We start from the raw sequence: 16,209 nt of genomic DNA, 5'->3' as shown, positions 1-16,209 counted from the left end.
TCTGTTCAGACCAGGTCTCTCCATGGTTTTAAGTTTGGTAATAATTTGCAATTCAGCAATTTCTCTTTCCAGTCTATTTCTGAGTAATAACCCTCCCCACCCTCTCACTATATATAAGGATCTGGTGACTTCTGTTTCACTGTACAGTGGTACCTCGGGTTAAGTACTTAATTTGTTCCAGAGGTCCGTTCTTAACCTGAAACTGTTCTTAACCTGAAGCACCACTTTAGCTAATGGGTTCTCCAGCTGCTGCCATGCCGCTGCTGCACGATTTCTGTTCTCATCCTGAAGCAAAGTTCTCAACCCGAGGTAATATTTCTGGGTTAGCGGAGTCTGTAATCTGAAGCGTATGTAACCTGAAGCGTATGTAACCCGAGGTACCACTATATCTGAAGAAGCTCATACCAATAACAAACTTAGTTGGTCTCTAAGTTGCTACTAGAAGGAATTTTTTTGTTTGTTTGTTTTGACTGTGGCAGACCAACACAGCTACCTACCTGTAGAAGTTTGGGTTAGCCTAATGCGTTTTTAAATTTGCTGTGCTAGTGTTTTTAACAGGTGTCTTGATATTTCTCACCTGCTTCTTGGGCACAACTCTGGCATGAGGCTGCTGTGATGGGATGAAGAGCTGCTTGTGTGTAAATTGCAATCCCTCAGAGTTTGAACCGCTTCTCAAACCTCTGCCTGTGACGGAGCCCCTCCAGCATGGCTGCGTCAGTCGCTAGCAGAATCCGAAAGTGGCTGCTTTCGGAAACGTTTCCAACATAAAAGCTCCTTAACGGAAACACGTCTTCTGGACTCTCTGCGTGACAGTTTCCGCCGAGGAACGGGTGTTCCTATAGGGGGCCCTGAGACTTCCCCACTGTTTTCACTGGAAGCATCTCTGAGCCATTCCTCCGACTCCCCTTCCCTTGACGTTCCTGTTCGCCCCCTACTGGTTCCCTCTTCAGGTGTCAAGTCTCTCTCTACCTCAGAGAGCCTTGGCACCTCCTGTCCTGCCGATGGCAGTTCCCTGACAGCTGGCCTCAAATGAGGGTGTTGCATTTGGGCTTTTAAATCTGCCCAGTCATGCAGTTTAGTGAGTGGACTCAAGTCAAGTTGCCACAAGTCACCCTCCCTATGTCTAAACTTTTGTAGAGCTGTGCCCTTTTGTACACTGTAGGTGCAGTGTAGCAGCTAAGACCTGTGCTACAAAACAGGAAATTATTGGTTCAGATCTTGCTTCTGCCATTTACTCGTTAGTTGTAGGTGAGCCATTCTGCCTCAGCCCTCTCATCTACAACAGTGTGAGACAGGTAATGATATTGGTCTGCTCTGCAGGGTGCTTGTAAGGGTTATAACATTTTGCATCATCTCATGCTGCTTGGTGGAAGGTGAGGCAGAGTACCATCTGCTATCACTAGGGAGAAGCATGAACATCACATCCTGACCCCAGTGGCTCTCTTTGTCACAAACAGAAGAGCAGCAATTTTGGGTTCTATTTTTGTAATGCTTTCATCTGTCATGAGCCACTTTGAAGGAAAGGCTGGGTATAAACCTTTAAAACAAATAAAGTAAGATTTGTAAAGTGCTTTGAACATTCACAAGTGCTACACACTTGTCAATACAAGTGTCCTGAAGGAAGTACTGGGGTGGAGGGCGATCACAGGATAAAAGTCCAAACCGGAATAATTCTTGGAATTCTAGCTGTACCGTTTCCTATTCCAACCTAATGCCATTTTCAGAGAAGAAAATTAACCTGACCCGAAAAGAAAAGAAAAAAATATTTTTGCAAGTTGCCAACATATGACCGATATGGAGCTGCTTCCTTCAAAATGAAACACAGCAAATGCCATCATAATTTGCACTGGTTATGTGAACATAAGGTAATCATAAGACACTGGAGTCCTTTACCAATAAAAAAGGATTTAACATAGGTTAAATCAACACCATACATTTAAAACAGACACCGCACCCATTTAAAGCACATGACTTTCTCTCAAGCATCCTGGGAACTGTAGTTGTTAAGGGTGCTGGGAATTGTAGCTCTGCTGAGTAAAGTCTTGAGCTTTAAATATGAGTTGGGTGTGCTTTAAATGTACATTACGGATCTGTCAAGGCTCAGAGTAGCCAGAGGAAACTTGTTGCCCAAAACAAAGATGGCATCCCTAGGCAATGGTCCTTCCTTATTGGCTAGAGAAAATGAGCCAACCCCCGTTGGACGTTAGAAAGTGACAGCTGAAGGTAGCGCCCTTCGCTAAGATGGCGGCCACCGGAAGCTAAAGACAGACACTGCGCTCCCCCTCACACCCCACTCACGGCATTGCATAACATAAGTGAATTTAAGAACAGTTCGCTCATGGCCTACCTGCACTAGTCCAAGTGCAGGTGACCATAAGCCGCTCCTGAACGGCGCTGGCGAGAGGAGAAAGACCCTAGCCACCATCCTCCCTCCCCAAAATGGCGCCGGCGAGAAACGAAGGCCCGAGTCCCTCCCTAAAATGGCGCCTGTAAGGGGAAAAAAATGGCCTGATACCTCCCTAAGATGGCGGCGGCCGGAAGCGGCGGCCTTTCCCCTCATATCGTTTCCAGCCGCGACGCCCCGGGTCCAGGAACCAAGCTCGGCGAGGCGGGGCTTGAGCCGCCTGCCGTGGTTGCCTCCCCGTCGAGCTGTATGGGCGGCGGCGGCGGAGAAGAGAGGCAGAGAGGACGGAAGAGAAAGGCTCCGCGGTGCGCATGCGCCGATCTCCATGGAGAGACAAGGGGGCGAGAGAGACGGAGGGGAGGCCAGGTAAACAGTCGGCCGCCCCCCAACCCCACCTCTGGTAAAGGAGGAGGAGGAGGGGATAATTCGGGGAGCGGGCGGGGGACAGGATAGGGTTGGACGGTTGGAGGCTTCGTGGTGCGGGAGGCGGCGGGGGACAGCAATGAGGAGGGGCGCAGGATTGGGCCCGGGGATGGGGTGGACGGGTGGGTGTCTTTCTGGCCTCAGTTTCTCAAGGCGAGGTGGCTCTCTTCAGACGAGACTGGGCGGGGCTTCTCCCACAGCAGCTCCTCCCCATCTCCAGGCCTCTCCCGATATCTCTTGTTTTTTGGGACTTCACACGTGCGAGGCCGCTTTTATTATTATGGGCTCGTGTCCAGCTCAGTTGCACTTGGGGATGTCAAGTGAGCCAAGTCCTTGGGGCTGCTCTAGGTGTGACTAACATTTAAGTAAGCAAGCTATTACCACGACGGCTCTTATGATCACTACCGTCATGTTGTTGTGAGTTTCGTCGGCTCCAATCCAAAGGGTGACTAACGCTGGGTGCATGCTTTCTCTCTCTCTCGTTGTTATTATTTGCATTGGTCTGCTCTTGAGGGGGCTATGGTTGAGTGCAGCCCAGTAGTATTACACTACTGCTGCTGCTGTTCCCTTCAACAGTTTTATTGGGTCTATTCTGAATGTGACTAACGTTGGGTGCAAGCTGCTGGTGGTGAATGCAGCACTGCGGACTCTGCGGTGCTTATCTCAGACCCTCCTTCAAGTGCTTCTCCCCCATGGGATGTCCAGTGGGTGGAATAGGGCTTTTCAGTGGTGGCTCCCTGTTTGTGGAATGCTCTCCCCAGGGCACCAGACAGAAATGTAACTTTTTTTACCTGGGCTTTTGGCCCTTAATTTGAGGGGTTCTAAGTACTTGTGGCTTCTCTTAGTGGCACAGGATCCGTAAGGCCTGCCCTTCGTTTTGTATGGATGTGTTTTTTTATTATTATTTGGTTTGTTGTAACAGGTTTTAATGTTTATACTGTGTTGTAACTCACTTTTGTGAGTAAAGTAGTTAATAAATATAAATATTGTTTATTTTGTTAGCTGCACAACACGGTCCCTAAGTTATCCATAATCAGGTTTTAAAAACATCCAAAATATTAGTGTTGCTATACTAATAACAACAGTGAGTAACAATGTATGTGGTGCTATATAATATTTATAGTATTACTGTACAACAACACCTGTGTAGTGTGTATAGTATCTTAGAGTTTCATTGGCAAGAATGAGTAGGCCCCTTCCCTCAAGGAGCTTACATATTAGAGTGGAGCAGGAGTAAGAAAGGGATAGGAGCTAGGAGGACACAGCTTGGGGGACAGGGCATCTGTTTTTCCACACAAAAGGTCCCTGGTTCACTTCCTGGTCAGTTAAAAGGATTGGATAGCAGACTTCTCTCTGCCTATCCTTGCTGCTGAAGAGAGTAGTGGGCTAGCACAGTGTTCTTCAATCTTAGGCCCCTAGATTTGGTTGGACTATGACTCCCATCATACCAATGGTCATTAGCCATTGGTCAGGAATGATGTATGCTGTAGTAAAACAACATCCTTGATAGAAGGCAGCTTCTTTCTTGTATGAACACAGGAAGGTATTCATCATTCAAGCTTGGTTGCCATCAGCTTGGAGGATCAAAGGAGTGGTGTGACTTGGTGGGTTGTTGCTTTCCTTGGAAAAGCTGCACGTCTAACCCCCACCTTGTGATGCAGTGTAAGAAACTGGGATAGAAAAGCTTGGAGCCAAATGGCTTCTGGGACCTGGGTTGTTAATGCATGTTTAATTTGGTGTTTACAATAAAAAATATCTGTACCATACTTCAGTTTTCAAAACACTCTATTGTTAATATCCTTAACGCATTGTCTATCTTTAACATATACTTTGAGGCTTCAGAGCACTTACATTTCAGTAATCCTTGAGTATCCGCCAGCCGCAAAAACCGGTACCTAGATGTTTTGAGGAGCTCACAAATGGAGAATCGTTAGGTGCAAAATGTGCCTGGTGCCTTACTAATTTCAAGCCCTGGTATGATGTGTATGGAGTCTGATCCCTACACCACCCTGCCTTCTTTAAATATCTGTGTGAGTGTTTATATAGTGCTATCAGTGTATATAGCCCTCTGCAGGGGAGCATAAAATGGGAAAGGTTGCTGGCCTGGTGGTAAGCTTGCAATCTAAAACTTAAAAGTGATGATGGGGTGCAAGAGAAGTGCCTCCTCTCGTTCCGAGTTGTGGAGTTGTGTTGAGTGCAGGTCTGAACCGTGGTGCCATCACTGTACATGACACTTCATGGAAATGCACATAATATTTAAAAACCCATGGACTGGACGGGTCCGCAGCCGAAGGACCTTGCAAACTAGTAAGTGTTCATATGAGTGGTTAGAGCAATAAGACGTTGTCTCCATTGGTTGCTCTGTCCCCCGCCCCCCCCCCCCGGTGCCCAAGGGAGGAAGTTTGTGATGCAAATTGATCCCTATAATTTAATGTACCTTCTCACAGTCCGCACTTGTGGGATGTCAGTAATCTCTATTACTGATTTATTTATACAGTACGAGGGATGCCCATATCTAAGTGGTAGAGCACATGCTTTGCGTGCTGTAAAGACCCAGACGTTCCCTCATAGGGCTTGGAAAGACCTGCCTGAAATCTGTCACAGTGGGTGTAGAGCAGGATGAATAAAAGCAAGTTCTTCTTTACACAGCACATAGTTAAACTGTGGAACTCCCTCCCATAGGACACAGTGATGGCTACCAACTTGAATAGTTAAAAGAGGATTGGAAAAATTCTTGCCACAGATACACATGTGGCAGTTATTTCCAGGTTAAGCTGCTGTAAGGTGGTCTACATGGGGCTACCCTTGAGAAAGGTCTGAAATTTGCAATTGGTCCCAGAAAATTAAGAGTGCTGCTGGGAACTTGGTTGCATGATACATCTGTTGCAATGCCTCCCAGTTCATTGCCTGGCTCAGTACAAGGCACTGGTTTTTACCTTTAAATGCAGCTCCACCCTGTGAACCAGCTTGTGGGGTGGTTTCTGCATCCCTGTGAGGCATGTGGAAACTAAGGACCTGGGATAGAACATCTTCATCAGTGGTGCCCAGGCCGAACATTGGGAGATCCAGCTTTCCACTTAAAGCCTTTTAGTGACAAGTCGAAATGCTTTCCGGGCATTTCATGGAAATTCTTCTAGCTTTTGACTGTTCAGCTTATTGGTCCTTTTGCTTTTTGCGTTAAGGATGGCCAGATTTGTTTGGTGCTTCTGTTGTTAGAATTCTGAGCCGCCCAGGCAATTCCATAATAGTGGAAATATAAGAATATTACAGAGAGCTTTTTTAACCAAAAGCTAAAATCTGAGAACACTCTGGGGCATTGAAATTAGGGCAAAATTGCTTAGCTTTGGTAATAGCATTATTATTAGTGTGTGAGGAAATGAGGCAGCAGAACGATAGGCATCATCTTTACAAATCTCTGTTTTCCTTCCCAGGGTCTGGATGAAGCAGCTGTGAAGCAGTGGAAGACTAAAAACCCAGGCTGCAGTCTTCTGATGCATAGTGGAGTGAAGAAATGAAGGGGTGAGAGAGAGAGAGGATGCCTCTGAATATATTTTGCTTTCTGGGGGGGGGGGGAGCAATGGGGGATGGCTCTTAGTCTCAGGCCCTGCTTGGGGGCTACCTGGGGGTATCTGCTTTGCTTCAGGGTGCTAGCCACAGGGCTCTTCTTATGAGAGTGAGTGAATGGCCCCACAAGTTTCTGAGATAAATTCTGTTTGTAAACAATAGCAGGGCTATTAGGCCTAGTGGCTGATAGTTCTCTTTTCCTCCTGCTCCCAGGATAGTTGCCCTGCCAGGGAGTCCAGCATCCTGGGACCAGAACAAAAGATTCTGGTGAGCCCACAAGCAGGCCTCCCCTCATTCATCCTCAGCCAAAAGGCATATTGCCTCTCTCCTTGAAGGATTGGACAGATTCATGGAGCATAAGGCTATAAATGGCTTCTAGCCAGGAAGGCTATGCTCTGCCTTTATGGTCAGAGCCATAGGAAGGAGGAGTGCTCTTGAGCTCAAGTCCTGCTTGCCTAACCTCCCTCACAGGGTTGTTGGGAGGAGAAAGTGGGGTGGGGGGAAGAACTATGCGCTCCACCTTGAGCTCCTTTGAGGAGAAGTGGAATATAAATGTAACAAATACATAAAATAAATTACGTTGCACTTTCTGATACTGTTTTTAAATGCTGTAAGCCCCCTTCAGTCCCAACTTGAGAGCAAGGCGAGATATAAACACATTAAATAACATTAGCCTCCAAGGTCTGGTGCATGTGGAGCAGGGTGTCTGCTGAAGGTCTCTTCTAAATAAGGCAGCCCCTCCCTCCTTCTGTAGCTGGCCACCCTCGAGAAAGAAGCAGAAAGGCGGGTGCACACAGCCCAAATACTGTCTCTGGGCTCCTGGGTTCTCTCCTCATGTGCCTTCCTTTTTTCTCTTTCTTGGCAGACAGCAGAAAGCGGTAGAGACGGAAGAGGGCACTGTGCAAATCCAGGAAGGTGAGCACCCAGCCACACCTGCTGCTCTTGCTTCCGGCCTCCCCACCCCCCCTTGCCTCCCACTCCCCAAAACTAAACGGTGATCTGCTAGTGGAGATTCCCCTCCACTCCCTTCTAATCTTCTGGAACAGTGCTCCGCTGGTTGTGCGGGTGGGTGGAGAATGTTCCTGCCTGGGCAACGCTTAATGAGCAAATGTGTCCATCTCTCTTCCCTGGGCGGCATCCCCTTCCCTTCTTTCCTTAAGGGGCAGTGGCGACAGGCGAAGATCCCACCAGTGTGGCCATTGCTAGCATTCAATCAGCTGCTACCTTCCCTGATCCCAACATCAAATATGTCTTCCGGACAGAAAATGGGGGCACTCAGGTAAGACACTTAATCGAATTCCCCTCGTGCCGCTGGTTTTGTTTCCTTTGGGGGGGGGGGTTGGTGGGTGTGCAGTATAGTGGCTCTGTTATTCCTTGACAGTCAGAGGCAGCAGTACCCCCACAAAAGCCACAAGAAGGGAAAATACTCTTGTGCTTGTCTCCTGCTTGCGGGTTTCTTCACAAGCATTTGGTTGGCCACCGCAAGAACAGGATGTTGGACTAGATGGGCCATTGGCCTGATCCAGTACTGTTATTCTCATGTTCTTCCCACTGTCTATTCTCTCTACGTCACCCCTAACTCAGCACACACACCCCATCTCGTTTCCCAGCATTCCTGAAAAATAGACTAAAACAGCAGGTGTTCATAAAAATGGGGATGGGTCGCCTGTGCTGCCTTGTCCAGTGTGTCCAGAGGTATGTGGAAGACCCCCATCTTTGCTCTGCTGAAGTGCTCCATCCTTCCACCTTCTGGAAGTCCAAGGTGACCAAAGCATAAAGAGACTTAGCACAGGGTATCTCCCTGTCTCTGGCATGCAGGGACTTGTACCCTCTCAGGCTGGTCCTGCCAGCCCCTTCATTAGCCTGGCCTGTGTATTCCCCCTTGTATGCATGAGCTGCCTCTTGTGCAAATGCAGTTATGGGGGCATCCTGGAGAAAGAGGCCAAGCCAAATGGTTTGCAATGGTCCTGCTAGCTCTTGGGGTTATTTCCAGCAAGGCTCAGGGAAGTGATGGGGGTCTTAATTTTTAAAGAAAAATACCATACTTTTCCGTGTATAAGACTAGGTTTTTTTTACTCTAAAATAATGTTAAAAAATGGGGGTCGTCTTATACATGGGGGTCATATTCCCCCATTTTCATAAATTTGAGTCCCCCAAAATAGGGGTTGTGTTGTACACAGAAAAATACAGTACATTTGTAAGATCCCAGCCCCTCCTTCAAAATGCTCAGCATGGTGTAGATGTTTCTGCTCCCCTGCACATTTGGGAAGGGCCATAACTCAGTTGTAGAACATGTGCTTTGCATGCAGAAGGTCCCAGATTTAATTCCTGGCTGCATCTGCAGGCAAGGTTGGGAAGGACCCTTGCCTGAAACTCTGAAGAGCTGCTGCTAGTCAGTTTAGGCAGTACAGTCGTACCTTGGTTGCCGAATGCCTTGGAACTCGTATGTTTTGGCTCCCGAACGTTCAAAAACCAGAAGTGAGTGTTCCGGTTTTGGAACAATTTTCAGAAGCTGAACGTCTGGCATGGCTTCCATGGCTTCTGATTGGCTGTAGGATGTTACTGCAGCCAATCGGAAGCCATGCCTTGATTTTTGAACAGTTCCAGAAGTCGAATGGACTCCCGGAACGGATTCTGTTTTAAAACCAAGGTACGACTGTACTGAGCTACATGGACCAAATGGCATGACTCAGTGTAAGGCAACTTTCTATGTTCCCCCCTTGCAAGAAAGTAGCTAGGTGAAAGCATGTGTCATAGGCACACCCAGTCAACCTCATGGTTCAGCAGGACTCTGAACCTGCGTTTTCTGGCTGGAGCTGATGAGGGTTTGGAGGGGGGCAGATTGGCAAAGATTGTTCTCACCACTAAGCACTTGCTCTGTTAACGATGTCCCCCCTTTGCTCTTTTCACCAGCTGATGTACAGAGTGATTCAGGTAGCTGAGGGGCAGCTGGATGGGCAGACCGAGGGGACTGGGGCCATCAGCGGTTATCCTGCAACGCAGTCCATGACACAGGTGGGTTCTGCTGAGTCAGCGGAGGAAATGGTGACATTGCCAATCTGCTCTGTGCAGTCATCCTTTCTGGCTGAGCTGTTAGCTCTGCTCCTCTGGCCCCGGATGGTTTGTGGCTGATGAAACAGGCTCCTTGAGGCTTATGGGCAGGAGATGGATATTCTGCAGGCACATTCACCCCAATTCTGCAGCTTGAATAACTTAGGTACGGCTGCATGTAGTTAGTGCATTTGCAGCGTTCAGCATCTGCTAGTCAGTACGTAGGGCCAAAGGGTGATTCCTCCCCTTCCCTTTGGCTTTTCCATAGCTCATAAGGACTAGAAGCTTGTTTCATAAAACCAGGCTGCTGAATATCAAATAACTGCCTCTCCCCCTCACTTCTTGCATCTAAGGTACATTTGAAGGTACCTAAGCAGTTGTGATGCTGTTGGGGTGTTTGTGAAGGGTATCACTGGATTGTGTTCCTCAGTTTTGTTGAATTAATTCAACTAAATAAGTTTTAATTGGATTTTGGAAAACAAATGTACAATTAATCGCTACTGTTTTGAATTTTGTGTGTGTTACCTTCACCAGTGGGTTGTCCAAACTTCTGTTTTGAATGATGCTTTTATAGAGTATGGTAGAATGAGACTAAGGATGAGTTTATGGAACCAAGGGGGCGGTTTGGGAACCACTGTGCTAGACTGAAGGTTCTGAACCCTCCTGCGCCGATTTTGCACTTGTGCCTCAATACAAACCCAATGTAGGAAGAGCATCTCAAGAGAGGAGCATCCTGAGAGAATAACACCATTGTCTGTCTCTCTGTCTTTGCCTGAGATGGATACCTGCCCAAGTATTTGTTGAGGTAAATGTATCTGAAGGAGGCTCCTCTCTTCTCCTCCTCCCAGGCTGTCATCCAGGGCGCATTCACCAGCGAAGATGCCGTCGAGACAGAAGCTGCGACTACAGAGACGCACTACACGTACTACCCTGCCACTGCAGTGGCTGACACCAGCACATCTGCCGGGGCAGGGACCACGGCCACAGCCGTGGTGACGACCCAGAACTCAGATGCCCTGCTGGGGCAAGCGACGCCAACTGGCACAGGTCAGTTGGGTTGGGCTACCTGCGAGACAACTAGAGCCACCCCTCCCCTCCCCAGGAGCCAGCTGGCAAGTTCAACTTACTTAGCCCCTTCCCCTGGGAAATGGAGTTGCTACCACCTCTGTGCTCACTACAGATTTTCCATGTCAAGATGGAGCCGTTTTGGCCATCTCAGGTTGTGCAAATGAATCAGAATGTTGTCACGCATCTAAAACAGTTGTCGCAGAGCACGAGTGGTGAAGTTAGGAGTCTAGGTTACACAGGTTGGACACAGATTTCGTCAAACAAGCTCCCATTTCTACAGATCAGGGAAACCCAGTTTCAGATGTGAAGGTGCAACCCAGTCATGTTAATATCCTCACCACCACCGCTTCTCCCCCCCCCCCCTTTAGAACTAGGGCAGCTTGGCCACCTGTTTGGTTTCATGGCAGCTCCTTCAGAGCTGTGCTGCTCTTCTCTACAACTTTGTCTTGTTTTGAATTGCACAGGGCAGTTTTTTGTCATGATGTCGCCACAGGAGGTTCTGCAAAGTGGGACACAGAGGTCCATCGCACCCAGGACTCACCCTTACTCACCGTGAGTGCTCTCCTTCCCTGTCACATGCCAGTCTCTTAAAGTTCTTCCTTTATTCGGGGGTGGGGCACAGTTTCCTTGAGTGTCCTATGGCTTCCCAGCCTGGAAGGGGGGCTGCTGAGGGTCTCCTCCTGTCTCTGGAAACCTGAATGGGAAACCCAGGGCCAAACTGTGTATTTTTGACTCCCTCAGGAAGTCTGAAGCTCCACGAACTACCCGAGATGAGAAACGTCGGGCACAGCACAATGAAGGTGAGTGGGAACTGTTTTGCTAACGAACGTGATCCTTGAATTTAGCCACACTGTTCCATGAGGAGAGGTTGCTTGGAGTGCTGACTGCCTTGCACTCCTCTGTAGGAGGATTTTCTTGCAGGGAATACTGCAGCACTGCAATCTGTTCAGCATCTTGAAGGAGATTGGTCCACATCCCACCGTTCTAGTATGCCAGTCATTCTTCCACCTCATGCTCATTTATTGTTTTGTTCGAATTCTTAGTAAGTCTGAGACCCTGTATGTATTGAGATAGATTTGCGCACAACAGAAATGTTTAAGAAGAAGAAAATTCATGTGAAACCAGAGAGTATTTGTGCCCAGTTCTCCAGCCAGAAAGACTACCAGAGCGGTTTACATACTCAAAACAAGGCAGTCCCTACCCACAGGCTTACAATCTAGAAACACAAGGGAAAGGGAGTAGACTTGGTGGTGTATTCTACATGTGCCATGGCTTCCAAACTAGGCTTGTCCATCGTGTTCTCTCTCCTGACCCCCATATATACTATCTTGCTCACAACCTCTTCAGCATACCCTGTTTCTCCCCCTCCTCCAGCTCATCTATTATCTTGCCTGGTATGTTATAAAAAAGAGAAAGCCTCTAAAGAAATCCTCTAAGGGTGTAAAGATGTCGCTGCATATGCCAGTACATGTTCACATCTCATCCTCCAGGGATTTTATTCTGAGTTCTAAAGTATTTCCAACCCTGGCTAAAATTCTGGAAAAACTAGTAAGGCCTTTTGATGCATTTGAGTTGTGTTCAGTTGCAGGTAATAATCGTCAAGAGGTGGGACCCGGCTGGCCACCTTAAATAGAGAGTTGTGTATGTAGAATGACCAGGCCAGGAGGCAGGTCATTTTGGGCTGGCCAAAAGGCTCTTCTTGAGGAATATCGAGTGCTTTTTCACATAGGCCATAGCTAAATTATGGAACTGACTCCTGCAGCAGGCAGTGATGGCCACCAAATTGGATGACTTCAAAAGAGGATTGGACAAATTCATGGAGGAGAAGGCTACGAATGGGTACTCAGCATGATAGTGATGCTGGGAGGCTGTCATGATTTCAAATACCAGTTGCTAGAAACCACAGGAAGGGAGAGTGCTCTTTTGCTTGCAAGTTTCCCCAGAGGCATTTGGTTGGCCACTGTGAGAACAGCATGGAGGACTAGGTGGGCCCTTGGCCTCATCCAGCAGGCTCTGTTTATGATGTTTATCTTTCCATCTCTTCCAGTGGAGCGCAGGCGCAGGGACAAGATCAACAACTGGATTGTGCAGCTGTCTAAGATTATCCCTGACTGTTCCATGGAGAACACCAAGTCTGGGCAGGTAAGAGGGCTTGAACTGGCCTTCTGTAGGAGCAGAGACAGTCTGGGCCCGGTTACAGAAAGGCTCCAGTAGGGTGCCAGCCCTTGACTTCAGGCTCGCTCAGTGTCAGCTACTGCATCTGTGAAGCTGCTTGCCATTCTGATTTCCACAGTGCCCCGGCATGATGCCATGTTGACTGCATCAGGGCTTTCTGGGTAATCTAAAAATGGTGGGCACATCACTGAGGGATCAAAAAGGCCAGAAGGGGCTCTGCCTGAGGGAGCTGACCTGAGCTCAGCACCCTCTCAAACATTCTGCCTACCAAACTTCAACATCTTGTATCCAGAACTCTTCTCTGCACATCAAAGAAATCGTTCATTTTGGCATTTAGTAACCCATGGTGGTGTCCATATCAAGCAGTCTGTTTGCATGTGCATGGATTAAAAAACGTATAGGTGCAAAACAGGAGGCGTTGGGTGAAGCAGCAGCCATCAGTTGCTTCGGATGCCTTGTAAAAGCAGACCTGTTTGCCCAGACTTTCCCTGACCCCGGAAAATTGGACCCTGTTTTGTGTTTTTCAATCCCTTTAATGCCTTTTAAAATTCCTTTTTACAAGCTTTGCTGCTGCTGCTTTGTTTGTTTTGGGTTGTATTTTTTCTGTTAATTCTGTTGCTTTTCTATTGTTCACAGCTCAAAGCTTTTTAAAACATTAAGTGGTTTATAAGAGCTTTTGAATAGAATCTTTAAAAAAACGATCCCAGGATCTGTCTTGTCACCCCCGTCAGGAGGAGTCCCCTGCTTCCATCTTCACCTGGTCTAGGAATTGTTTGGTTCCCTGGAAACTGTCAGGGGTGTCTTTCCTCTCACACACCTGCCTTAACTTGCCGCAGCACCTGGTTTTAACATTTCTAGGCAGGAGGAGGCAGTTTTCCGGTCTTCAGGGAAACGGCACACTGGAATGGGTGGAAGGGGGAGGGGTTGAAGAGAGAAGGCAGCCATGAACTGCCAAGTGTTCCCACCTGAACTGTCAGGGGCTGGTACTACCCTGGGGTCTCCCCCTTGGGCCCCTAGCTCAATCACTCACTTTCACTGCAGAGCAAAGGAGGGATCCTCTCCAAAGCTTGTGACTACATCCAGGAGCTGCGGCAGAGCAACATTCGTCTCTCTGAGGAGCTGCAGGGCCTGGACCAGCTACAGATGGACAACGAGGTCTTGCGGCAGCAGGTAAGGCTGGCCAGAAGGGGGGCAGGGTGTGGATGTTTTTCTACCAGAAGGGGAGAAATAGCGGGGAAGCTCTTTAAGGGGTTGGAACTGGCATAACAGGGGCTCTTCCAGCAGAGTGCCTATTGCTTGCAGCGGTATGTATGTATGTATGTAGGGACGCGGATGGCGCTGTGGGTTAAACCACAGAGCCTAGGGCTTGCCGATCGGAAGATTGGCGGTTTGAATCCCTGCGACGGGGTGAGCTCCCGTTGCTCGGTCCCTGCTCCTGCCAACCTAGCAGTTCAAAAGCACGTCAAAGTGCAAGTAGATAAATAGGTACCACTCCAGTGGGAAGGAAAACGGTGTTTCTGTGCGCTGCTCTGGTTCGCCAGAAGTGGCTTAGTCATGCTGGCCACATGACCCAGAAGCTGTACGTCAGCTCCCTCGGCCAATAAAGCGAGATGAGCGCCGCAACCCCAGAGTCGGACCATGACTGGACCTAATGGTCAGGGGTCCCTTTACCTTTATGTATGTGTAGGAATATAGGAAGTTGTCTTGTGTGGAGAGAAACCACTGGTCTTTCTAGGTCAGTATTGTCTACCCTGACTGGCAGCGATTTCTGGCAGGCGTCTCTCCTTGGAGATGCTACTGGGCATTGAACCTGAGTCCTTCTCAATGCAGAGCAGATGCTCTCCACTGAGCTGCAGCCCTTCCCTTAGCATCTAGGGACATAGGAAGCTGCCATATACTGAGGCAAATCATTGGTCCATCTAGCTCAGTATTGCCTACGCTGATTGGCAACAGCAGCTCTCAGGCATTTGAGGCAGAGGATATTCCCAGCCCTGCCTGCAAATTGAACCTGGAGAGGAATGGCAAACCAAGCTGATGGACTATGCCGTAATGGCAAAACTGACAGGAAAACTCACAAACTATGAGGACAAAAACTCTATAAAAGAATGGGAAAAATTTATAAGCTACTTAGGAGACGACTGTAAGCAGATGGAAACATTGGCAGGATTTTGATTTCACTTGTAGTGTAACAATTACCATGGATAATATGGATTGATATAATAGAGTATGGAAGAATATGAAGTTTTAAATGTTCAAAATGGGACCCCATGGAGAGGGTGGGGGGAAGTCCCGGATTTCGGAGGAATCTATGTATATGGATATATACTTGGATTTTTATAACTTTGTACATGTAAAACCAAATAAAAATGCTTTTTTGAAAAATGATTTCAAATTGAACCTGGGACCTTCTGCATGCAAGGCATGCGCTCTGCCGCGGAACTGAGGCCCTTCCCTGCTTCCTTTCTCCCTCTGCAGGTTGAAGACCTGAAAAATAAGAACCTGATCTTGTGAGCGCAGCTGCGGCAGCACGGCGTGGAGGTCATCATCAAGGACAGCCACTGATAAGCCACCACTGACCAAGGGCCCTCCTCGCCCTCTTCCTCCTCCTCCGGCACAGCAGCCGACGGGGGTCCTGTGCCTCGCCGGTGCTTCCACGCCAGGCCCCCGTCCTTGTTGTACAGACCCAGTGAGCAGCGCTGTTGCTCCCGGGCCAGGGAGCTGGGCTGGGCTCAGCTCAGGACACTTGCTTCTGCCCAGCGCTCTTCCTCACGGCCCGGGACCTGGCTTGCCCCCTTGAGCTTAGACGCTGCCTCTCGACACAGTCCTCTGTCTTGATACGACCCTAATCAGTTCCAGGGTCGCGACCTTTTCTCTCTTTCTTTCTCTCCTCCCTTTGAACAGCACCTCCCACCTGTGCGCTCGACACACCTCCCGCTGTGTCCGTGCATGCGATATTATGTAGACATGTTGCACGTCCCCCCTTTCTCCCTCGCGCCGCCTATAGGCCCTGCCTCCACAACACTGCCCATCTCCGGGCGCCTTACTCTTTGTGAGCGTGGAGAGCTGAGAGTCTTCCTCTCCCCCAACCCTGCTTTGTGGCTCTCCGGCCCAAACCAGCCAGTAGGAGGAAACCTTTACACCGCAGTGACAGCCTCACACGCGCTTCCCCTTCAAGGCTGGCCACCTAGTTCTGCCTCTGGGCTTCCACTCAAACAGCTGCAGGTCTGATGTGGCCCTCAAAACCCTCCCGAGAGTCTGGGCTTGCACTGAAGACAAGCCTGCCACAGCCTCCCCCTTTCTTTGCTCCACACCCTGGAAGGTGATTTAACGTTGCTCTCTTGCCATGGAAGCTGTTTGCCAAGGAGGTGAGTGTGGGTTGAGAGCAGCAGTAGCTGTCCTCCCATCTCAGGTGATTGGACAACTGGTTGGGGTGAGGCTTCTCTCCCTTTTTTTGTTTTTTCCCCTGTTTTTTTTTTTTTTTTTAAAATAAGTCTGGATTAAAAAAATAAAGTAATGGAAAAGCA

At 48.6% G+C, this 16,209-nt stretch overlaps 1 protein-coding gene and 1 long non-coding RNA gene across 3 annotated transcripts in view; one reads left to right on the top strand and one right to left on the bottom strand.

The window, feature by feature from the left end:
• Positions 1–2,486, bottom strand: part of LOC310665974 — an 11,637-nt gene extending 9,151 nt beyond the window's left edge. Inside the window, exon 1 of the long non-coding RNA XR_014505733.1 lies at positions 2,348–2,486. This is a non-coding gene — a long non-coding RNA (uncharacterized lncRNA). The remainder of the gene's footprint in view (positions 1–2,347) is intronic.
• Positions 2,226–16,209, top strand: USF1 (upstream transcription factor 1). Of its 2 annotated transcripts, none has more exons than XM_083416383.1 (11): positions 2,226–2,770; positions 6,259–6,346; positions 7,257–7,306; positions 7,558–7,670; positions 9,305–9,406; positions 10,291–10,489; positions 10,975–11,062; positions 11,252–11,310; positions 12,558–12,652; positions 13,727–13,855; positions 15,161–16,209. In XM_083416383.1, the coding sequence occupies exons 2-11, from the start codon at positions 6,339–6,341 to the stop codon at positions 15,194–15,196; spliced, it is 879 nt and encodes a 292-aa protein (XP_083272509.1). In that variant the 5' UTR covers positions 2,226–2,770; positions 6,259–6,338; the 3' UTR covers positions 15,197–16,209. The 2 variants fall into 2 exon arrangements, with proteins under 2 accessions (XP_083272509.1, XP_083272508.1); XM_083416382.1 differs by having other exon boundaries at positions 2,229–2,770; positions 7,552–7,670.

Source organism: Podarcis tiliguerta (assembly GCF_965153285.1).
Source record: "Podarcis tiliguerta genome assembly, chromosome: 16".
Lineage (NCBI taxonomy): Eukaryota > Metazoa > Chordata > Lepidosauria > Squamata > Lacertidae > Podarcis > Podarcis tiliguerta.
The sequence above is the reverse complement of the archived record's forward strand: the minus strand, read 5'-3'. Positions and strand labels throughout refer to the sequence as shown.

Excerpts from the sequence above, each read along its gene's own strand:
- USF1 (XM_083416382.1), top strand. Across the intron at positions 10,490-10,974 it reads AGCGACGCCAACTGGCACAG|GGCAGTTTTTTGTCATGATG; the intron begins GTCAGTTGGGTT and ends TGAATTGCACAG. Across the intron at positions 11,063-11,251 it reads AGGACTCACCCTTACTCACC|GAAGTCTGAAGCTCCACGAA; the intron begins GTGAGTGCTCTC and ends TGACTCCCTCAG.